Raw genomic sequence first — 25,024 nt, 5'->3', positions numbered from 1 at the left:
AAGCTCCAGCCTAGAAAATGAATAAAGCTTTAGTGGTATCAGAAAAGCACCAACATTTTCAGTAATTCATGAGAATTTCAAAAATCCAAAATTTATTTATCTGGTACCAGCCTTATGAGACCCAAATGTATTAAAGATATCTTTTGAAGATGTGAATATACCAGTAAATCAATCGTTTCAAAAGTATGGAATCAGGTAAACAATGGCAGTATTTTTCTATAAATACATAGTGATAGATTATGTTAAGTATACCTGAATAGGAAGTCGCAGTCCTTTCAGAAAGCAATCTGAAAACTATCGAGGCCCTTCTATGTCTACTTCTCTAGCCAGGGACTTCTGTAGAAACCTCAAATCCACACACTACACACTGGCCTCGGGTTCATTGCTTCCTCTGAATTCTGTCACTTATGGTTCCATAATTTAGCCCATTCCTAAATCAGAATTCCAAACGTCAATTTAGACTCTCTCCCTCACCCCTCACCCACCCTCTCAGCCCAGTATTGTATCTTTCCCTGATATCTCTCCTAAACGTATTTGTTCCTTTCCCCATTACCACTGCATTAGTTCAGCTGCTCTTCACGTCTTGTCTCCATGGTGGGAGGAATGGAACAGACAAGAGACTACATTAGGAGGTATTTACAAGGGAGAAAAAGGTGACAACACAAGGGGGGGGTCAGCTTTGGGGAAAGAATCACGCACCAAGTAAGATTTGCGCACATTTGCTTTGAGGTTCCTTGGCGTCTGAAGACGTAAGTGAAAGTGTGTATGGGTGCAGGTCAAAGACAGAAAAAGACAGATATAGTAGAATCCAATGATACAGAAGAAATATCCCCTCTCATGGCATACCACCTTCAAAAAGCCTCTCCAAATTATCTTATCACACAGCCACGGACCCTTCCTTTCAATGTTAACAGAACTGTTTGAAGCTTCTAGGTCTATAACCACATACGGCCCTTTGTTGACATGTAAAGTCCGACTTCTTGTTTCCAAACAAAGCTTGTAACGAACAGGAACCTTCTGTGTGCTTTGTGTCTAGGAATTCCTGTGGTATCCGGCACAATCCAGTGCAGCACAGAAGTTGAAGGATAAATTAGATATCAGTGCTTTAATAACAACAGTAATAAATGTCTCTTAGCAGTGTCTGGCACATGGTGGGTGCTGTATAAACATCTGCAAAGCAGATTAAGATTTAATGGAGGGGGGCCAGGGATGTAGCTCAGTGGTGCCGCTGCCTGCCCCACCAGCGCAAGGTCCCGAGTTTGATCCCTGGTGCCAAAAAAAAAAAAAAAAGATTTAATTTAATGTCTACCATTATTCTTCACAAACTACCCAGTATCTCAATTCTCAGCAAATCTGACCTGCAACTGGAACTTAGAAGCAAATATCACTGTTACACATTTTGTAAGAAGTCCAGCAGTTCAGTTTTACATATAACCTGTTTATGCATGGTTTAGTGAAAGGTCATATTGTTAACAAAGCTAGTCTCTTTTTATCTACTCACCCTCAATTAATACCTACTCATCCACACTCTACTGTGACACAATTTCATATTCTATCCTGATTCACATGTTTTCTACCTCAGTGTTTCCCTAAAATGGTCATACTTCCACCCCTGCCTCCCAAACAATCTGGCTTTTCCTTTTCTTTACCTCTTGGCTACATGCAATCAAAGACTTAATGATCCGCATAAGAATTATTCACAGTAAATGAAGAGAAGTAGGAGCTCTTGGTGAAAAGCAAAGAGCCACAAAAGCTTAGGCAAAACAGTACTTTGATGTTGGCTCATGGCATTAAAACAAAAATAATTTTATGGCTTTCGAGCCGTGGGAAAGTTCATTATCTAACACACTGACACGACAACTAAAGCCACATTTATAAATCAGTGCTGCTTTACATAGCACATACAGATACAAGTACAGATCGGACCTTGGGGAATTCCATGGAAGTGGTAACTTACATTAGCCCTGGATGTGTTTCAGCATTCAATGTGAAAGCCATCAGCATGTATGTTGGTACAACTCTTTGGCAAACCATTTGAAAGTCTCTGCTAAAGCTGAATATAAACCTAGACTAGACACAGTAACCCTACTCACTGGTATATGTGCACAATAAATGAATTTGTAAGTACAAATCATGTATACGAACAGTAGAATCCTATGCAGGACTAGGAAAAAGAATCTACTGCCATTCACAACGTTACTAATGAATCTCATGGATATAATGATGAGCATAAGAAGCCAGATCGAAAACCTAGTGTATATGATTCCATTTACAAGGTGTTGATGAAGAGGCAAACATATGGTGATAAGTCAGAACAATAGTTATCTCTGATAAGAGTGAGGAGGACTGTAGAGGATCCCAGAGAGAACTTCAGGTTGCTAACCTAACTGAGAATATGGTGAGAGAAAAGATAAATTCAAGAGATACAAGTATTTACTTTTCGAACAGGCAAGGAAAACAGGAGAGAGTCGGGTTTGGGAGAAGACTGATAATTCAGTGATGAACTTGTTGGTTGTAAGCTTATGAAAAGTTTCACTGAGATGAACAGTTAATATTTGTGAGATTTAATATATATGGATACATAAAAACTGAACAAAATATTAAAAAATAGAAACGAGGTGTAATTCAGTTTTCAACGGGACAAGAGTTGTGTGGCTCGGCAGGCCTCAGAGTTAGGCAGGGAAGGTGGAGTTGGGGAGCAGGTATCCAGCAGTGACCCCCAGGGCAGTTGTGTGGCTTACGTCCAAGTATCACAGTGAGCATTCATCCTGAAGAGTAAATCAACATAGTCTAGTTCCTGCCCTGTTTATCTTCTTTCTTATTGTGATCGTAATGTCGGTATGAAACTCTAAATTTTCTGTGCAATATCTTAGGATGAGATTACTCAGGAAGTATCTGTTGATGAGTAAGTACCACATAATGGGTGTGGCCTTCAAATACTGCAAGAGTTGGGAGGCTCGAGAAACCCATAACCTGGGTGCCAGGCAATCTCCAGAAGGACATGATTCTAAAAATTTCGGAATAGAGGCAAGGGCTGCAAAGTGTGATCCACGGAAGAATTTCATTTGGTTTTTTGATTTGAATGACACAGTATTTTCAGAGGCAACATGATGAGGTGGGTTTGGGGATAGTCATAAGCAGGTTTTAATGTAGCCAGTATCTCTTGGTGTCTGAATTTATTACCTCTAAACGTGGGAGAGTCCCTGACAAGGCAAGAAGATGACGAGGGTCTAAGTGAATGATAGATCGTAAAGTTGTGTGGTTCCAAACTGCACAGCACTGTGCTTGTCACACTGAACTCACTCTTCAGCAATACTGGATGGCAGCCTGACATCTGGGCTTTGCCATGCCAGGCCAGTTGTGCGACTGGCATGAATAACAACAAATGCTCTAAGTGGCTCTCATTCTTTCAATGTGACCCCAAACATCTGGACTTTTGGAAGCGGATTCCTGACAGCTTTCTTTCAGCTGCCCTCTGAATTCTTGCTGTTCTGCAGATAATCATTTCTATTTAGACAGCTGAAGGAGGACAAATTTATATAATGGAGGTTATAAACTTTAAGGCCTCTATAAATCTTTTTTTTTTTTTTGGCATCAGGGATCAAACTTGGGTCTTTGCACTTGCACAGCAGGCGGCGAAACCCTAAATCCCCGGCCCCTACAAATCTTTTTTTAAATGTCAAAAGAATGAAAAACTAAAGCTATAGCTTCAATGCTTAACAATATCTTAACAATATTTTGTTTGTTTGTATTTTCAGGGCTAGGGATCAAACCCAGGGTCTCACGTAAATGAGGCAAGCCCTCTGCCACTGAGTCACTTCCCCACCCCCTTAGTCATTCGTACTTATTACCAAAGTTGTCCAATGCCAATAATTTGTTCTGTAAGATTTCTTAGGTTTGAGGATTAGTTCTTATGCAGTAAGAATGCTAATGTTGAACCTATGCCAGAGTGGGTTAGACAGTTCTTTGACACTATTATTGAAATCTCTTGGAGAGCCACTTGATCCGAGACTTGTCATATCTAACAATGAATAACTATAGTTTGTGTGTGTGTGTATTAAGATTTTTAAATGTTTAAGTGTAAGGTTGAAGATAAATATGGATGAGTTTTCTAAATTCTTCTTTCAATTGACAAAGCAAACACTTTGTACTTCATCTTTGCTTTTAAAAAACCCTTGAGTATAATTTTTACTGTTAGCATAATTTTGCTGCACAAACTCAACTTGGGATTTTTCTTACTATGGTTTCTCTCTAATCTGATCTTTTGGGCCAGTAGCCATAAATCAAGACCACCTAGGAGGGACTGACCTGGCCTGGGGGTGAGGTGGAGGGGACAGGTAAGATGGAATGAGGAGGTGACACCAAAACACAGTACATGAGCCTGAAGAAATGTGTCATTACATATCCCAGAGAGGTCAGGGTTTCGGGCAGAAGGTGCCTGATGGGAGTCTGGAGGGGCCGGAAGGTCAACCAACAGGTGGAGCGCTGAGAGGGAGGGATCTGTCCGCACCTCTATTAGGGTCCACTGGCTTCGTCCCTTAGGGTTCCCACAGGGGCCGGGTGGCTCGTTTAGAGAACACGTGGGGAGGCGGGGCTCTTCCTCACACGGCTCTGGTTTGCTCACGGTTAGCAGCTGCAGAGCGAGTTGCCTCTGGGCTGAGTGGGACGAGGAGCAAGTGGGCTATATCTCAACCACACGGCAGGAAGACGTCTCAGCTAGGCCCACAGTGACTGGGTTTCCAACCTAATGTAACTGTCCTCAAAATGGGTGATCTTACGTCACGAGCATGTGTTGGTAAAACCTCTTTGGCAGTAACCACATTAGGCAAATGTACGGCACAAGTTTAGCTTTAGTTTTGATTTAATTGAATTAGTAAGGATAGAAATTCTATTGCAAAGTTGGACGTAGGATGGGTTTTGGCAGATATACAGAATATACAGATATTCATGATCAGCTATGAATTCATGGTTTTAAATATATGAAGATAGATGTACAAATAAATATAAATCTGTGCAGATACAAGTATTCACGCATCTATTTTTAACTCTGTCCTCTGAGAGGGTCTAAAGCAATGACACACCAGTAGCAATGACCATACCCAGCACTGAGATATTTCCAAATATCGTTCTCCATGAAAAGAAACTAGGGATCCTCTGAAAAAAAGACTGATTCCAGGCCGGAGCAAAGAAAATACAACATGAACCCAGAACATATTCTGGTGCCAGAAAGTAAGGAAGGGCACAGAGAACCCTGGAGGTAGGCCAAAAGGACAAATGGGCCAACAAAGATGTGTGTACTGGCCAGATCTAGGATAATTAAACAGTTAAAATGAGCAATGACTCACTGCATAAAATACTGTACGATATCATAAGCCCACAAGGATAAACAGGGAAATCAGTAAGTCAGAACGAAGAGAATGTTCTCCCTGAGAGTAGGAAGCTATCTCATGTAATTGTCCAAGGAGTCAGATGGCGGATCAGGCAGGGGGATCACGTGAGCCCAAGAGTTCGAGACCAGCTTGGCAACACCACCACCACCAACAAAATAATGTGTGTGGGGATTGGCAGTGTGGCTCAGTGGTACAGCGTTTGCCTGGCATGTACTGGGTTTACGTCTCAGCAGTGAAAAAAAATACACACACATACACATACACACACATGGAATTAGAAAACCACCATCATAAGAATTGATTTGGGCAAAAATCATCCATAGACGTCAAACTAGTAGGTGAAATTTTTAGGAGTAAGGCACATACATAATCTCAGGTATCTTCCCAGTAAGTAGTTATTAATTTCAAATAGAAAAATAATGATAATATATATAGAAGAAACCAGGAAGTCACCACCCCAACTAGCAATGGGATAAGTCAACATCATGTCTTTCTGATACATGATGCTTGAGAAGAACAAAACATTGTATCTAATGGTTTCTGCCAAAAATGTGTAACTGGAATCTAGAGATGAGGAAGTCAGGCTAATCCAACTGGAAAAGAAATTCTACAAAATAATCAGCCTATGCTCTTCAACAGTGTCAATGTTATAGAAATTTTTAAAAAGTCCAAGGAGTTGTTCCAGAGTAAAGGAGACTAAAGAGATGACTACTGAATGGAATGTATCATCTGTAAATGTATAATGAAATGTACAGTCATTCGCTTTACTGTAAAGAATGCTAGTGACACAGTTGGCAAGATCTGAATAAGGCCTGTGGATTAGATAAAGGTATTGCAGCAATGCTGATTTCCTGATATAGCTGTACTATGACTATATAAAAGAACAGAATGAATGAATTGTTAGGAAACAGAGATGCATTGAGCTATAAAGGGCCATCTTGTCTTCAGGACCGGAGAGATGAGCGAGGGAGGAAAAGGGAAGGGAGAAGAGGGAAGAGGAGAAAAGGAGAAGAAGGAGGAGAGGGAGGGAGGTGGAAGGGGCTGGGGAAGAGGAAGAGGAAGAGAGAGTAAAGCCAGGACAGTAAGATGTTAACATCTGGGGTGTGTGAGTGAAGGGTACATGGGTTTCTTTGTACTATTCTTGCAACTTTCTTGTATATCTGAAACTATGTCAAATAAATGAAAAAGTAAACAATTTAGCAATTTAGATCTTAGAGACACATAAACACACAGAACACTATCACTTTAAAATTGTTTTTTATTGCATTCTATTCCTGTTTGTTTTTGCTTCCTGGTTTTGAATAAACTCTGTAATTGTTTTAAGAATTTTTAAGCTTATTTTTGCTGTGGCTATCAAATTTTTTAGGATGTTTGTTCAGTTATCTGAACATAAAGTTAATAGCCTGGAATTCAAATGTACTCTAAACCATTTTCTAAACTACAGCTCTCCAGCATGACCAAACAACAGTTGCGGGTGTGGTCAGTTATTATTTCTTTAAAAATCCAACTCTCCTCATATATCGTTACTTCATTTTGCTTTCAAAACCAGACACTGAGCACATGTAACTTATCATGGTCCCCTTCTGCTTCCTTGAAAACGGGAAGCACCAGATTTCAGTATTTCACTGCGGCGACTGTATTTAATTAGGTACCTGCATATTCTTTCTGTCATTATAATGACAAGATCTTTTAGCTTCATCTTATTGAGTAAATGTAGTATATACAATAATTAAAGAAATATTATTAATTTCATGTAGCAACCTATGAAATGTTCTTAACTGCATATATAAAAATACGTATCTTCTTTCCCTGAAAATAAGACTAGCTGGAAAATAACCAGCCTTGAAAACCAGAGCTCAGAAATGCCAGCCCCTGGCAGCCTGCCCTTGCCTTACCTGCCATCACTGCTCTCTTGGTCTGTGGCTGCTCTGTAAGGTAAGGAGAGGCTGACTGGGACCAGCATTGTTAATCTCTAGTTTTCAAGGTTATTTCCTAGTTAGCTCTTATTTTCGGGGAAACACGGTATTATGCTTTAATGGCATCAGAACCTACGATACTATATTAGTCCAGAATTACATGATTAGCTCTTGGAAGAAAAAGCAAGATCGATTTTGTTCAGGCTTCAAACTGTACCTATTACCTGTAGGGTTCATGTAATGAAGAATTTTGATCGTTATATTCGCTTCATCTGAATTTTCAAGTAGATGGTGATTCAGGTCTACTATAGCAATACTGTATAATATTAATAAATGATAATAATATTGCATACCTCATTCAGACAAAGGAAAGCTGGAGTTGCAGATAAATCAACAAACCGCTCGTCTTGAATGTTAATCGTGGGCACTATGGCATAACCGATGTCTTTTTTATACTTTTCATCTTCCTCCTCTTCCTCTTCTTTTTCTGTGTCTGTGGAGCTATCTTCCATTTCTTACAATTCTGAAACAAAAAGCATCCATATTCAGCTGTTTAGGAGTATCTTCACTTACAGAAAGGTGGCAAAAACCTGAATCAGTAAGTCACGAAAGTTGGCTATAATCTCGTTATTACAAAAGGCTGCTCTGTTGTAATGATATTCCTAGACCCCCTTCCACCTTTCTTCCCCCCCCCCCATCTCTATCTCTCCCCTTTTGCAGAGGAGGGGATCAAACCCAGGGCCTTGAGCGAGCTAGGTAAGGCTTGACTACTGAGCTACGCTCAGCCCCAGATACTCCTTATTGCTACATTCAAATCTTTATTCTAAGCTCCTTGAGGGCAGAACCTTGGCTTCTAAGTTTACTGGACACTGCAGTGAGCACTCAGTTACTATTTATTGAATGAGTAAACAAATATAGCCCTTATCCTTAAAATATAACTCAAAATCAATGTCGATTAGTTTGGAAACAGCCAGGCTGAGCTATGGGCAGAGAAGGGCCAGGCTGGGAATGGGCTCTGGAGCGAAACCTAGGAAAGGTCAGACAGGGCACTCCGTTCACCAAGCTGCGCTGGTGGTGTGCGAGCTCTGGCAGTGGACTCTTTGCTGTCCTCTTGCAGTGCCAGGAATAGAAGGGTTACAGTGAGGATGCAGGTCCACACAGCCTAGAGGAGAGTCGTGAAGCACTGACGCGGGGACTTTCAGCCTTCCCACTGGGTTAATCACGCTTGCTTTCTGATGCCTCTATAGTGTGTGCCTTGTCCATGCTTCTGTGGCCACTCTTAAAATACTACTTTTTATATTGTGTCCAGAATTGGACTTCTCAGAACAGAAGCTGTATTTATTTACCTGTATAGCTTCGACACCTGGGAAATAACACACATAATAGAATGTGTGCTAAAAATATTTGCTAGTGGAACAAACAAGTTGTACCACTCTTCCAATGTCCAAAGGATAATGCTATTTCAAGTAGTTTGCTTGACTTCTCAGAAATAAAATTCTAATGCTGAACCAATGGAGCGATAATAATTTACTCAACTTCTCAGAAAGTCAGTTTGTCCAAAATTGAAGTCCCGGAGGAGTAAATCTGAAATTCTGCTGTGATTTCTATGGACAACTTCTATCACCAGCTTTGAAAAATTTTCTTTCCCAAATCATATTGGCAGGCTGTCTGCATAATTTGTAGAGCTCAGCACAAAAAGGGAAATGTAGGGCTCTCCTTTTAAAAAGCAAGAACAATGTACTACGAAGGTTACCAAAAGAAAATTTGCCCTTAAAATATTTTATTACTTATGAAATATAATAGGGATGATAACGACACATGAATAATAAAGGTTTAAAAACTGCAAGAAAATATTTGATGTCAATTTTATACAATAAAATAAATAATAATGTGATATGTCAATCATATGATTTCTCTGGCTCACTTTTCTGCAAATTCACTTATTAGGTTACCAAAAACTATGCTTTTTGGAACTTCATTTTCAACCAACATAACTTAACTGATGTCAGTTGCTCTTGGGAAATAGAAGACCACAAATAATTTTTTGCAACTTTCAATTTGAGAAGAATCTTTCTGCAGATGCATCCGTTACAGGAGTTGTTAAGGGTATTTTCAGGCTGTGACACCATTTGGATAAATTTCTGATAAAATATTTTAAAAAGATGATGAGTCTCATACAATATTTTTTTCTAAAAAGATTTAACCCTGTACCTGCCAGTTTCATGTGTGGATTTAACTTTAAAAGTAAATTTATTCAACACTCACTTTCATGTGAAAAGTTCACTTCCTGTGACATTCTGTAACTTGCAGCGGCTGTGCAACAAAGTTACAAGTATTCCACGGCTCTTGGTTTATTCAAAGCTTTATATGAAAAGTATTCTCTTCCATTAAATACAAAGATCTTTAATTCCTATTTCTAAGCCCATGGATATTTGATTTGCAATCGTATGATTGGAAAATTTTGAAAACTGGAGATTTTAAACTGATGAGTTCTAATAACTCATGCTGATATTTTTTATTGTGACCTCTCTATGTTTGCATCTATTTTGTAATAATTGGCTAAAATATTTTTCTGCAGGAGTGCTAGCAGCTTCTGTCCCTAATGTCCAGAAGCCGCGTGGGCTAGCTCTGGGGATCTGGCTCCCAGGCTGGGTCCCAGAGCCACCCTCACGTGAAGCCCCTTCTGTCTCTCGAGGCTGTGACAGTTACTGCTGCCTTTACTGCTTTTGTTGTTACTGCTGCTTCTGCCTCTGTGGCTGTCCTCATCACCACCGATTTAGAACCAAGTCCTGGCTCATCTACCTCAGTGCCTTGGACTGCCTTAGGCATGCACCTGAGCGCTGGCATACCCACAAGCCTGGGCTTGTTGTACCTGTGCCCCTGCCACCTGGCCTTTCCCTGCTGTTCAGGTGCATGCTCAGTGGTCCCAGCAGACTTCACTTGCAAAACACAAGCTCAAAATTCAAATTATTAAGCATTTTAAGTTGGTGACAGCAAAGCATAGAAGCAAGTACCCTCTGAGAGTGGCACCCTCTACAATTGTGGCTATCATGTATCCATGAAGCCTGCCTTGTCTCCTCTCAGGCAATAAGGAGTCCACTTTGGTGACAGTGGGATGACTGTCCTTCTAGAGAGGAAGCTGGTAAGTTGCCTCCTCTGCCTATAAAAATGGCAACATCATTACCTGCTCTTTTGACCTGTGGGATATGTGGATCTGCACTCAATCAGCAGAACAGTCTACTACACTCTTCTCCTGCTAGAGAAGATGACTGTGCCTGTCAGGATTTTAAGGTCAGGGTCATCTGTCTCCTGTGTGTTCTCTCCCATGTGTACCTTAGCGCATTTACTGCTCCTCGGTAATGATTTTTTCACATGGAAAGCGTGTTCTATAATATGAAGCCAGAGGCCTGGGAGGTTCTGCTTTTTGAGTTTATTAGTCAAGTGCCAGAGACATGGCACTATTCTTTTAATTCTTCCTGTCTCAAGTAATAGTGACAATGACTACATTTTTCTATTTCAGAAAGATGTGCAGAACAAATGTGATAATGCATCTGGACTTCTAGCTTCCACTCTGCTCTCTCTGATTGTCTGCCACAGACATAATTACCCTTGGACTCTTTGCTCCTCCCATTGCTGCAAGGATACTTCTAGGTGTCGACATAGAATTCCATCAGGAGGTACCTGACGTCTGGCTGTCTTTGTGTTATTGTAACAGTCATTGATATTGTTGGGTCTTCCTCTCTTTTAACAGACATGTTTGTCTTTTTCAATGCCACAAAGTAAGTTTTTAAAAGAGCCTATTGTTATGAAGGTATTACAACACTTCATATTTGGCGAGTAACCACAGTTCACTCCTTAAATCTTCAGCCAGTTAGAAGTGGTTTGGCTTTGAATCTGAACATGTTTGCTAATCAGCTAAAATGAACTGTATGTGCTCAATCAGTCTTTGAATGTTGATGAGTATCCCTGAAAAGTATTTCCTTCAGGACATGAGGCCATTTCTGTTATTTTTCAAACATTTTTAGAAATAAATATTTTAAATACACAGTGAATTTGTAAGCACACATCAACCAACTTCAATGCATGAGCAATTTTGTTTTATCTTCAACACTTCTTTCCCATCTCCATTGTTCAGATTATTTAAAACATAGCACTCCTTTGCCTAGATGCACTGTGGGTTATTTAAACAATCATTTAAATGTGTTCCACATTTCTGCTATTATAAAAGTGTTGGTAAAGTATAGTACATCTATTCATTTAAAAAATATTTAAAGGCCCCTGGAATCTTTATAATCAAGATGGCATTAGCTTTGAAAATTAAGGTTAAGACAATCAAAGCACTGTGTCTTTAAATATGATACAGTTTACTTGGGTAACAAACGATGGGCATGTGCAGAATGGACAGTTGGCTGAAGTTTTCAATCTCTATTATCCTGGAATACAAATATTTTAGAGCAGATAAATCATTTTACATAATAAAGACATTAAAGCAACTAAAAGACACTATGACAGCTTTCTAATAAGAGTTTAAAATAACCTAACCCATAGAGTAAAATACTTCAGTACCAATGTAACTAAAAGACATGAAAGATATGTGCACTGAAAACTACAAAGCAGTGATGAAATAAATTGAAGTAGACACAAATAAAAAGAATGATATCTTATGTTCATGGACCTGAAAAAGTAGTATTGTTCAAATGTCCATATGACACAAATCAATCTATACATTTGATGCAATCACTGTAAAAATTCCAATGGAATTTCTCAGAGATATGGGGGGGACCCTAAAATTCATGTGGAACCATGAAAAGCCCTGAATAATCAAGGCAATACTGTGCAATAAGAACAAATCTGGAATCATCACACTTCTTGATTTCAAATTATAGCAGAAAGGGCCGGGGATTTAGCTCAGTTGTTCCATCGCCTGCCTGGCAAGTGCAAGGTCTCAAGTTCGATCCCCAGTACCAAAAAAAAAAAAAAAAAAACCAAACAAACAAATTATACCAGAAAGGTACAGTAATCAAAATAGCATGATACTGGCATGAAAAACAATCGACCAATGGAACAGAATAGAGCACCCAGAAATGAGCTACTTACACTCTGTCGACCAGGTTTCAGCAAGGACACTGAGAATTCAAAATGGGAAAAGTCAGTATCATCAATAAATGGTGTTGGGAAAACTGGACATCTACATATAAAAGAATAAAATTGAGCCCATATCTTATGCCATTCATAAAAATCAACTGAAAATGGACTAAATATTTTTTAAAGACTAGAAAAAAAGAAAAAAATTTGCCAAGACCAACTTCAAGAGGACATAGGGAAAAATATCTGTGAAGTGGTTCTTGGCAAGGAATTTTTGGATAGGACACCAACACCCGAGTAACAAAAGAAAAAATAAATATGTGGGGTTACATCAGACTAACAAGTTTCTGCACAGTAAAGGAAATAATCAGCACAATGAAAATGCAGTCTATGAAATGAAAGAAAATATTGGTGAATCATATATTTGATAAAGTGTTGATTTCTAAAATATACAAGGAACTCATGTAATTGAGTAGGAAGGAGGGAAGGAGGAAGAAGGGAAGGAGAGAAGGGAAGAGAGACAGAGAGAGAGAGAGAGAGAGAGAGAGTGCCAGAGAGAGACCTTATTGAAAAACGGGCAAAGGATTTTTAAGGGAATTTTTCAAAAGACATACAAATGTCCGACAGATACAAAAAAAGGTGTTTGACATCACTAATCATCAGGGAAATGCAAATCAAAGCCATAAGGAGATATTATCACATATCTATTAGGACAGCTATTTAGAAAATCAAACAACAACAAAACCAAGAGATAACAAAAACTTGGGTGTTGAGGAGGATGTGAAGGAAAGGAAACCTCTGCACAGTGTTGGTGGAAATATAAATTGGTACAGCCAAGATGGGAAACAGTATGGAAGTTGCTCAAAAAATTAAAAATGCAACTGCCTTGTGGTCCAGCAAATCCTACTTCTCCATATATATCCAAAAGGATTGAAATTGGAATCTTGATTTATCAGCATTTCCACGTTCAAGGCAACACTATTCACAATAGCCAAGTGACAGCATCAACCCAGTGTCTTCACAAATGAATGGTAAAGAAAATGTGATATGCGCTAAAATCAGGAACAAGACAAGGATGTCCACTATCACCACTCTTGTTCAATATAGTTCTGGAAACATTAGCCACAGCAATTAGACAAGAGAAAGAAATAAAAGGAATAAAGATAGGAAATGAAGAAGTCAAATTGTCATTATTTGCAGATGACATGATACTGTATATAGAAGACCCCAAGAACTCCACCAAAAGTCTTCTGGACTTAATAACCAAATTCAGTCAAGTAGCTGGTTACAAGGTCAACACACAAAAATCAATAGCTTTCCTCTACACCAATGACAGACTCACTGAGAGAGAAATAGGGCAAATAATTCCTTTCACAATAGCATCCAAAAAACTGAAATACCTAGGAATCAACCTAACAAAAGAAATCAAAGACCTCATCTCTGAAAACTATAGCACTCCAAAAAGAGAGATTGAAGATGATATCAGAAAATGGACAGACATCCCCTGTTCCTGGGTAGGAAGGATTAATATAGTGAAAATGGCCATACTTCCAAAGCTGCTATATAGATTCAATGCAATTCCAATTGAGATCCCAGCAGCATACTTCATGGACCTTGAGAAAACAATCCACAAATTCATTTGAAACAAGAAGAAACCCAGAATAGCAAAAGCAATTCTAGGTAACAGAGACATGGCAGGGAGTATCACAATCCCCAACCTGCAACTCTACTACAAAGCTACTGTGATAAAAACAGCATGGTACTGGCAAAGAAACAGACCTGAGGACCAGTGGAACAGATTAGAAGATGCAGAAACAACGCCAGACACACTCAGCCATCTCATCTTCGATGAAGGAGCCAAACACCCTCATTGGAGGAAAGATAGCCTCTTTAATAAATGGTGCTGGAAAAATTGGGCTTCAACTTGCCAAAGATTAAAACTAGACCTATATCTCTCGCCATGCACTAAACTAAAATCAAAATGGATTAAAGATCTAAATATTAAAATAGAAACTTTGAACCAGTTGGAACAGAGGTTAGGGAGAAGTCTTGAAGACATCAGTATAGGAAAAGATTTTATGAACAAAACCTCAGTTGCCCATGAACTAGCCCAAACAATCAACAAGTGGGATCTCTTCTTATTAAAAAGCTTCTGCACAGCAAGAGAAACCACCAGCAGTGTGAAGAGACAACCTACAATGTGGGAAAAAATCTTCACCTGCTTTTCCTCAGACAAAGGTCTACTATCTCAAATCTATAAAGAGTTTAAAAAGATCAGACCTCCCAAATTTAAAGACCCAATCCGAAAATGGGCATCTGAAATGAATAGACATTTCTCAGACAAGGAAGTAGAAACAGCAAATAAATACATGAAAAAATGTTCAACATCACTTGTCATTTGAGAGATGCAAATGAAAACAATGCTGAGATTCTACCTCACCCCAGAAAGAATGGCTGCTATCCTGAAATCAACCAATAACAAATGCTGGCGGGGCTGTGGGGAAAGAGGAACCCTGCTCCACTGCTGGTGGGAGTATTGATTGGTGCAACTACTGTGGAAATCAGTATGGAGATACCTCAAAGAACTAGGACTGGAAGTACCATTTAACTCCACTATTCCACTGCTGGGGATCTTCCCCAAAGAATTAAAAAAATCATACCACAGTGATATATGTGTGCCCATGTTCATAGCAGCACAGTTTGTGATAGTTAAAACTTGGAAACAGCCCTAATGCCCATCAACTGGAGACTGGATAAAGATAATGTGGTTTTTTAATAAAATGAAGTACTACTCAGCCATGAAAAATGAGAAATTAGAGATATTTATAGCTAAATGGATGCACACTGAGGCGATACTCTTATGTGAAATAAATAGGACACACATGTATAAATACTGAATAATTTCTGTAGTGTGAGTAACTGAAAGTGTAAATAAGGACTAAAATGTATAATAGGTAATGTGAAATAGGAAGAAAAGGAGCAAAGGGGAAGGAAGTGGGAGGGCTAGGGGAAAGGATAGAAGGGAATGGGATTAATATGAGAAAATGGAAAAATAGGAACAAAATCTTTGTAAATAGGGAGGAATGGAGGGGTTGAAGGGAGAGCTGGGCAAGGGTGAAAAATAAGAACCAAGAGAGACTATGTAAAGGTGCAAATTTCCAATGATGAATGTCATTATATTGTATACCTAAAATGTACCAATGATTAGAATGAATAATCGATAATGCAAAATAGGAAGAAAAGGTCCAAAGGGGTAGGGGTAGTGGGAGGGGCAGGGGAAAGGAAGGAAGGGAAAGGAAAAATGATGAGAAATGGAAAAAATGGAAATAAAGTCTTTGTAAATAGGGAAGGGTGGAGGGGGTGAAGTGAGGACTAGGAATGGGGAAAAAATAAGAACCAAGATGCATTATGTAAAGGTACAATTCCCAATGAGAAATGTAATTGTGTTGTAAACCTACAATGTACCAATAAAAGAATTTAAGGAAAAAAGTAAAAGAAAATGTGATATGTTTACACAATGCAACTCTATTCAGCCTTAACAAAGAAAGAAATCCTGACTTTGTAACAACATAGATAAACCCAGAGAGCATTGCAGTAAGTGAAATAAACCAGAGAAACACAAATCTTCTCATATATATGGACACTAAAATAGTCAAATTTTTAAAAAAGTCAAATTCATAGAAACAGTAGGATTGATAAAAGACACAGTTACAGCTATAAAAGATAAACAAGTTCTGGAAATCTATACAGCACAGTGCCCATAGCTAACCACACGTTATTATATACTTAAAATTATTAAGAGGGTAGCTGTTAAGTACTCACTAAACAACGACAATAATAAAAGGGGGAGGAGGAAACTTTGGAAGATAATACATTTATGACTTTGTTGGTGATTATGGTTTCATGCTTAATACTTATCCCCGAACTCATGGACATACATACATTTAAATATGTGCAGTTTTTATGTTAGTCATACCTCAATAAAGTGGTTAAAGCAAAAGAAAAAAAATGAGTGTGAGTTGGAAAGTCAGGCAAATATAAAAGTCTCATGTGAATTAAAACCTAAAACACTAATTAAGCTAATTAAAAGGGGAAAAAAGATTTAAGGGGCGCACAAAACTTAATGGGTAAAACAATAAGTATTCAAAGATTAGTTAAGATAGGGTTACAAAGCCCATGGTTGTGATATTACCACGCTGGAGGCTTAATCGGCCGCTATAAATAAGCCAGCAGAATAAAAACTTTTCTCAGCTATAACATTAAATGAGATAAATCAGACCCACAAGCTTAAATATCACATAGTTTCCCTTATATGAAAAATCCAAATTATAAATAAAGAACAAAATAAGAGATCGATAATAGGAAGTAGGGAGATGGAGCTTTCTCAAATGGGAAGAGGACCAGGAGATGGAATGAGGGGAGGGAAAGGGGATGAAGAAAGGAATTAAGATGTGTTGTGTACATGACCCAACTGTACCCAAGGAATGTAGACGTTAGGTACTGCAAACATGTACTGATAAAAAAGTTAAAAGATAAAAATAAAAAGTATTCTCAAACTTCAGTGATATAAACAAGAGGATTCCTATAAAATACTTTAAATTCTTGGTGTGGGAAGAACTACACTGCTTCAGGTGTAGTAATTCTCGACACTGTATGTCCAGAAAACCTACATGACTTAAGTAAATATTTATTGAGTCCTTTTATGAAGACTAAGAAAGAAAGATGCATATAATTTATAATCAGAAGGGAAGCAAAGCAGTGATCTAACTAGCTATCATCTCTGTCATACAGGCTAAGGTAAAATAAGGCCAATGAAAAAAGCAACATTCTTAGGAAGGTAAGTAATTCTTAAAAAACAATATATGGCCTGGAATTTAGACTTTCACCTGTAAGTATTGAGAACGATTGCTTTTTTTTTTTTTGCAGAGAGGCCTTCCATGCAGAGATTCTAGTGTGGGGGGAAGAATGGTTTGGAAAGAGGTGAATCTGGAAGCAAAGAATGGTTGGAAGCAGGAGCCAGCCTGTGCTATGGGGGAGGAAACAGATACCATGGTGAGCAACAGCAGACAGTCTAGACCTCAGGGCCTCACAGTCTGGTGGTAAGGCAGAAATTGGTCAAAGAATCACAAACATAAATGTTTAAAGTCATAACTGAACCAGGGGCCATGAAGCCTGGTGTACAGAAGCTGGGCGGCCGTACGCACTTCCGGGGGCGGCCCTAGCATGGCAGGTTCTGAGGGGGCAGCACCCCCAGGTTAGATGGTGAGAGCCTGAGCCAGGCTGCGCTGCAGGAGTCCGTGGCACAGAGGATCTGGTCTTACGAGGCCTTCCAGAGAGCAGAGGACGGGGACTGAGGCTAAACACCCAGAGGCAGAGGCCAGTGCAGGAGAAAGGAAGCTAACGATAAACATCAGTCCTGTCTCAGAAGAACTCGGAACTCCTCTATTCGTCACAGTCACACTTCACGTGGAGTGAAGATAAAAGCCAAAGTAGGAAGCTACACAGAGAGTAACTGAGCAACAAGCATGGCAGGGTAAGCCTTGTTTCCTAAGACACGCCACTTGCACTTTTTTAAAACCAAACATAGGTGATCAACACTTTGTTTTGATTTTAAGGAAGATTTTCTTGATGGTTTTAAGGAACATGTGCAAAAAATAAATAACACGGGCTCCAGAAAACTGGGTAGGATATGCAAGCAATGTGATTTTCTGGACTTAAGAGGGCAGTGCTCCAAGAGAGATGCTGGACCTTGGATGTTACTCGGCACTGGACAAGCACAGGTTTTGCTTTTAGACCTCGCAGGTAGTGCAACAGTCAAACATGTTATACAGTATTTCCCTCCCAGGCATGCACACCACCTGATCAGGCTGCTTTGTAGCTGAACTCTACAAGTGGCCCTGGAAAGTGGATGTGTCACCAGCAGCCTCTAGTTGTGGAAGCTTCGCAGTGTGACAGCTTCTACACAACCCAGAGCCAGACCTCTGAAGGAAGGGAGAACTCTGGAATATGCCAATTTTTTTTGGTTTCACTTTTCTACTATAAAAAACAAAGAAACATTGGAACAGGTTTATAAAAATGTAATGTTAAGTCATATGGCAAGTGCCTCTTAATCCTTTATTTATCTCTGTCATCTTACGTATATACCTCCTACAGATAACCTTAAAAGTCTCCATTGCAAGTCCATCCTAAGAGGAATATGGTCCATAAAATTAGACTGGGAACATTTAAAAACATATTTATATTTTTTAAGGGGTAAAAAGCTTTGTCATTCAACAATCTGAAAAGCCTAACCACAACTTCTTTCTGTTCCCCCCTGCCCCACCCCCCAAAAAGAAAACTACCTCTCTGAAAAAAAATCCTGAGAAAAACCCACTCAGCTACAAGAAAAAAAGAAAAAGAAAACTCCTATGGGAAGCATGTAGAATAGAATTTGCCTCTCTGAAGTGTCCAAGGAACATGTGGTTTGGAGTAGCTTTAATTAAACACACTCACAAAAGAAAGCAAAACTGAGAGGAAGTTCCGGGTGTTTGCGTAGCCACTAAAGTCCGTGCCCGAGTGCTGAGTTAAATCTAAGGTTATACGCATAAAGAAGGCTAAATTTGAGTCAATTGTAGGACAATGGATGTACCTGAGACCAAAACACTAAGTGAAATAAATCAGACACAGAAGGGTAAGTATCACATGGTTTCTCTTACACGAGAAAGTCAAAATATAAATAAAGAGCAAAATAAAAGGTAGACGATAGGAAAGAGGGAGGTAGATTTTGTGGAGTTGAGCAGGGGACCAGAGGAGGGAAGGGAAGGGGAAGTAAAAGTGATGTGACATGCGTCTTACCAATTCTCCAAGATGAATGTGATTATTAGGAATCACAAATGCGTACTAATGAAAAAATAAAATTAAAATAGAATCATGTGCATGTGTAACCAGTGAGGAAGCTGTTCCTGGCCGGGATTGTGGCGGTTACAGGACAGGCTCCTTCCTGGGGAAGGACGCTGGGCTGCAGGGTCTTCTCTCTCCTCGCTGCACGACTCTCTTGCCTCCTTCTGCCCATCCCACAGGGCTCGAGCACAGATTCAAGATAAGTTTCTCCTCCTCTCTTCAAAGCCCCTTACGTAGTTTTGCCCTCTCAGAACCTTACAATAGTCAGAATGAGTTCTGTGTTACTCATTTCTGAGTATGTATAATAAATGTGGTCATATTCTACTTAATCCTAACAACAACCTTACACTACAAGAATTATTTTTATTTTGTCAGTGAGGAAACTGAAAGTCAAAGAGGGTAGATGAAAGGCCCAAGATCATGCAGCAATAAATGGCAGTAAATACCCAAACCCAAGTTCCCGGCTCAAATCCTCTCCCCTTTTATATTATTTCACATTTAACACTCTCGTTGTGAACTTAGCAAAAGGTCCCAAGAGGAAAACAGATCCGGGCTGATGGAATCTGACTGTCATTGTGACAGTACAAGGCTAGAACTCCTTTAACAAAGAGCAGGCCAGCACCATGGAAATCAGTCAGAGACAAATTGACTGTTGTACCGCAAGGGTTATCAGGCAGGCGGTGAAGTGGTGAGATGCCGCTGAGCCAAACAATGGGCTGTAGAACTTGTTGCTATAGTTACAAACCACAAGGAAGCATCTTGCGCACGCACACAGGGTGGTGAGAAACACTGGTTTCGTCTGTGCAGTAATTTGCAGTCATTTTGCAAGTCCCGTCAGGCTTTCAGAGAGGACCTGAAAGGCCATCTCAGTTCCCCTAACAGTTTCCAAGTAAGTCAGTGGAGAGTGTGGCTGAGAGTTCCACACCCTGTGGGAGGTTTGCAATGCCCACGTAGGTCCACAGCTGACAACCTTCCAGAAGGTTGCAAAGCACAGATTCTTCATGTGAGGGTGCCAGGCGTGGTGGCACATGCCCGTAATCCCAGCACTCTGGAGGCTGAGGCAGAAGTGTCATCACAAATTCCAGGCCAGTGTAGGCCACATAGTGAGTTCAAACCTGGGCTACATGATGAGTTCAAGGCCAGCCTGGGTTACATGGTGAGATCCTGTCTCAAAAAAACAAAATAAGATAAAAATACTCACACTGCAGGTTCCTCATGCTTGCTATGAAAATACACATTTTAAAAACTCTATCCTTGCTTGAGTTTTAAGCACACTTACAGTGCCACGATGATAGTCCATTTATCATACCTCATTAAGAAACTGCCTTGTGAACCTGCTCTTTCAGCTACCTCTTTTCTCGTCCCCATTCTGTTGCCGTAGCCGGGCCTGTTTCCTTAGCAATGAACTTCAGGGAACGCGGACAGTCACTGCTTCCCAGCAGCCGCCGCCACATTCCTCCCTTCTTCCATCTCCTCCTCTTGAGCTTCATCTGAAACCGGAATTAGTGGCTTTATCTTAGTCTACCAAGGTGGCAGCACAGGGTGATGGACCTGACCAGTGCGAAGTCCATCAGGTTAGGCTCACGTCTCATTTCCCCCCTTCCTGTGTGACCTTGGCAGGACACTCAGTCTCTAAGTGGCTTTTCCTAAACTGCAAGATGACTTAAGTGTTGCTGAGAAGATTAAAGGGGACAATGTGCATGAAGTCCCAGCCCAGAGCCCAGCAGAAGGTCATCAAGTGCTGGCTCCCTCCTACACTGCCTTGTTCTTTTGTTTTCATATATAATGTTACTTCAATTATGTGGGCAGGGAACAAAGGTCATTCTGGAGGTGATGACCTGGTCCTCTTCCGCATGGATTTATTTGCTCTAAAGCCAACATCAGGCTGTGTGACAGCAAAGTGTAGTCCACTGAAGATGTGATTTCCAAACACACTGTAAGATATTTAAGTCTAGGATAATAAAGACTGTAGAGGGCACTGGGATTTGGAAGAGAAAGGGAGCGAGCAGTTTTTTGGGGTTTTTTAAGTCCTTAAAAGAAACCAGGACAACTCTGTCGCCTGAGACAATATGTGAAGTAGGCACAGGTTTTTCCCCCAAGTTTCAGAGTCTTCCTTGTCAGGTGCTTAAGAACTTCCTGCTGTCAAGTTTCCCTTGCCCTATGCAGATCTCTACTTCAACCCTTCTCTCCCCAGGCAGCATCCCTTACTGAACTTCTATTTCCTTCCTCTAAAAGCAATGTGTTATTAATTATAGGGTTAGAAGAATATTGACCGAGCCAATTTTCCTACCTTTACCTTGGAAGAAAAAATTAAAAATAAAAATAAATAAAGCTCTGAGTGGAAGAACAAAGAGGTGGTAAACAAACAATTTGTCAGGGGCCTCTGAGGTCCACCATCTGTCCCGGGCAAGTCCTGGGAAACAAAATGATGGAACCTAGACATCGGAGAATATCAAGGAGATGCTGTGCCTCTTCTCCTAGGTGGTACCTGGGGACAACAGTATGGTTCCAGAGCCATTCCCACTCCTATCCCTTCATATGAGGAAGCAAAGAGGGAGACTCAGCCAATTGGGCCCCAGAGAGGCCTCAAAGAGTGTTAGGGAGAGATGTTGGGCTGAGAACACTACACCCAAGAGCCCTTGAAGTTGTGATATACAGACGCTAATTCAGGAAGCTCTGAGGACCAGATCGGGGTGCAGAATTCTCAGAAGAGGCCACCATGGAGGCCCATGTCTGAGACATGGGTGGACCACAGCCCAAGAGGGGCCACATGGTCAGACACCAACCACTGACCAGACATCCACCCCGAAGCCATAGTGCTGTGTAACGACTCCAAACTTACATTCTGTGCCCATGAGGAGGAAGTCAGGAACTCAGTAAGTTTTTTAAAAGTCAACTTTATTGAGGCATAATTTACATACAATAAAAGCCACAATCTTAAATGTATAATTTGAAGAGTTTTACCGATATTAGCAGTTGTGTGATCACTACTACAAATATTTTCATTGCTTTAAAAGTTCCCTTGTGTCCCTTTACAATCAGTCCCTCCTGCCACTCCCTATTACCCTGTCCCCTTCATCCCTGGTACCTGGCAATTACCAGTAAGGTAACTGTCCTTTTTTTCCTTTCTAGAATATTATATAAATAGAATCGTTATCAACTGAATGTATCTCCCAAAATTCATATATTAAAATGAAATCCTAAGAAACCAAAAAATTATGCAATAACATGGAAATTAAACAATACACACTTGAATAATCAGTGGGTCACAGAAGAAATCAAGGAAGAAATTAGACAGTTCCTAGGATCAAATGATAATGCCAGAGCAACACACCAGAACTGATGGGTCACAATGAAAGCATCCCTAAGCGGAAGTTCACAGCTGTGAATGCCCACATTAGAAAAACTGACACCAAATAAATAACCTAATGATGCACCCTTTCCAAAGCCTTAGAAAAAGAAGACAATCCAGATCCAAAGCTAGAACAAGAAAGGGAATTATAAAGATCAGAGCAGAAATTAATGAAATTGAGAATAAAAAATACAAAGAACCAATGAATCAAAGAGCTGGTTTTTTGAAAGAATAAATAAAACAGACAAGCCTCTAGTCAACCTTACCAACAAAGAAAAGACACGAATCAATGCAATTAGAAATGAAGAAGGTGAAATAACAATGAACAACATCAAAATCCAGATTATTAACAAGTATTTTGAAAATCTGTACTCCAATACACTGGAGAATTCAGAAGAAATGCATAGATTCCTAAATACATGTGAATACCAAATCTGAATCAAGAAGATGCAAAAACACTGAATAATCTAGTCACAAGCAATGAAATTGAAGCGGTAATAAAAAACCTACCAACAGAGTGAAAAAACAACGTATGGAATGGGGAAAAATTTTTGCAAGGTATTACTCAGAGGAGCAATATCTAGAATATATAAAAACTCAAAAAATTTAGACTCCCAAATTAAAGACTCAATCAAAATATGGGAAAGTAAAATGAATCAACCCTTCACAAAAGAAGAAATACAGTACTCACTTTGACAGCACATATAATAAAAGAAGAAATACAAATGGCCAATAAACACATGAAAAAATGTTCAGCATTGCTGCACATTGAGAAATGCAAATCAAAACAACACTGAGATTCCATCTTAATCCAGAAAGAATGGTTATCATCAAGAAATTAAGTAATAACAAATGTTGGTGAGATGGTGGGAGAAAAAATAACCCTGCTATGTTGTTGATGAAAGTGTAATCTCACAAACCATTATAGAAATCAGTATGGAGATTCCTCAGAAAACTAAAAATAGAAATTCCATTTGACCCAGCTATTCCCCTGCTAGGGAGCTTCCTGAAAGCATTAAAGACATCATATTGCAGAAGTACATGCAAACCCATGTTTACAGCAGCACAATTCATAATAGCTAAATCTGGGAAGCAGCCTATATGTCCATCAACAGATGAATGGATAAAGAAAATGTGGTGTTTACACACAACTGAGTTCTGCTCTGCCATAAAGATAAACTTCAGTCATCTGTAGGAAAGTGGATGCACCTTGAGACCATAATGTTAAGTGATGTAAGTCAGACACACAAGTTTAAATATCTCATGGTTTCTCCTATATGAGAAACTCAAAGTATAAATAAAGAGTAAAATAAAAGAGAGATAATAGGAAGGAGGGAGATAGATCTTTCTCAAATGGGAAGGGTAGGAAGAAGGAATTACATGTGTTATGTTCATGTACCAACTCCGTGATGAATGTAATCACTATGTATTGAAAACTTGTACTAATAAAAATTGAAAAAATCATAAAAAATATAAAAATCAAATCGTATTGTGACATGTGGAGGGTTGGTCCTCTTGATAGTTATAGGTCATATGGGTAAAGCCGTAAAAAATGGGATTAACAGCCTTGTAAGAAAAGGTCGGAGAGCGACCTGTCTTTCTGCCATGTGAGATATGAAAAGAAACAGGCACTCTGCCATCAGGAAGAGGGTTCTTGCCTGAACCTGACGATGCTGGCACCCTAGTCTTAGACTTCCAGCTTCCAGAACTGTGAGAGATAAATTTCTGTTGCTTAAGTCACCCAGTCGAAGGTACTTTGTTATAGCAGCCCAAACTAAAACAGAATCATAGACATTCCTGGCTCTATCACCTAGTGCACAGTTTTTGAGATTCACCTAGATTGTTGTTTTCAGTATTTAATTCCTTTTATTGCTGCATTTGATTGTTTTATATATTTACCACAATTAATTTACCACTCATCAATTGATAGAGATTTGGTTTGATTCCAGGTTTTGATTATGAATCAAGCTGCTAAGAAGATTAGAGTAAATTCTTCATGTGACTATTTAGTTTCATTTCTCTTGAGTAATACAAAGAAGTGGACTTGCTGGGGCATGTAATAAATGACTACTGAATTTTATAGGAAACTGCTGAATTGGTTTCCAAAGTGACTGTATCGTTTTGCAGTCCCTCCAGCAATGTAAAAGGATACTCAACATCCTTGCTGACATTTGGCATTGTAGTATCTTTTTTATTTTTCTTTGTCTTCCTGTATTTACCAATTTTAGATATTATAGTATATATTTAGTAGCATCCTAATGTTTTAATTTGCATTTCCATGACTTATGTTGACCATTTTTTTATATACTCATTTGCCACCTGTACAGCTTCTTTAACAAGGTGTCTCTTAAAGTCTTTGACCATTTTTAACATCTTTTGTTGTTGCTGAATTTCAATAGTTC

The 25,024-nt window shown here is 39.4% G+C and overlaps 1 protein-coding gene across 5 annotated transcripts in view; it reads right to left on the bottom strand.

Moving 5' to 3' along the window:
- The window catches only part of Ccdc146 (coiled-coil domain containing 146), a 136,777-nt gene that overhangs the window by 100,549 nt on the left and 11,204 nt on the right, over window positions 1–25,024 (bottom strand). For 4 of the 5 annotated variants that reach the window (XM_004839732.4, XM_021253955.2, XM_087206535.1 and 1 more), the window contains one exon: window positions 7,660–7,829. In XM_004839732.4, the coding sequence (XP_004839789.2) occupies window positions 7,660–7,818 (159 nt within the window). In that variant the 5' untranslated portion in view covers window positions 7,819–7,829. Of the gene's footprint in view, window positions 1–7,659; window positions 7,830–19,225; window positions 20,435–25,024 lie in introns of those variants that run through there. The other variant, XM_087206534.1, reaches the window with a different exon arrangement.

This window comes from Heterocephalus glaber, unplaced genomic scaffold, assembly GCF_053883595.1.
Source record: "Heterocephalus glaber isolate CG9 unplaced genomic scaffold, H.glaber_assembly_v1.0 deba00000676, whole genome shotgun sequence".
NCBI classification, from domain to species: domain Eukaryota; kingdom Metazoa; phylum Chordata; class Mammalia; order Rodentia; family Bathyergidae; genus Heterocephalus; species Heterocephalus glaber.
The sequence above is the reverse complement of the archived record's forward strand: the minus strand, read 5'-3'. Positions and strand labels throughout refer to the sequence as shown.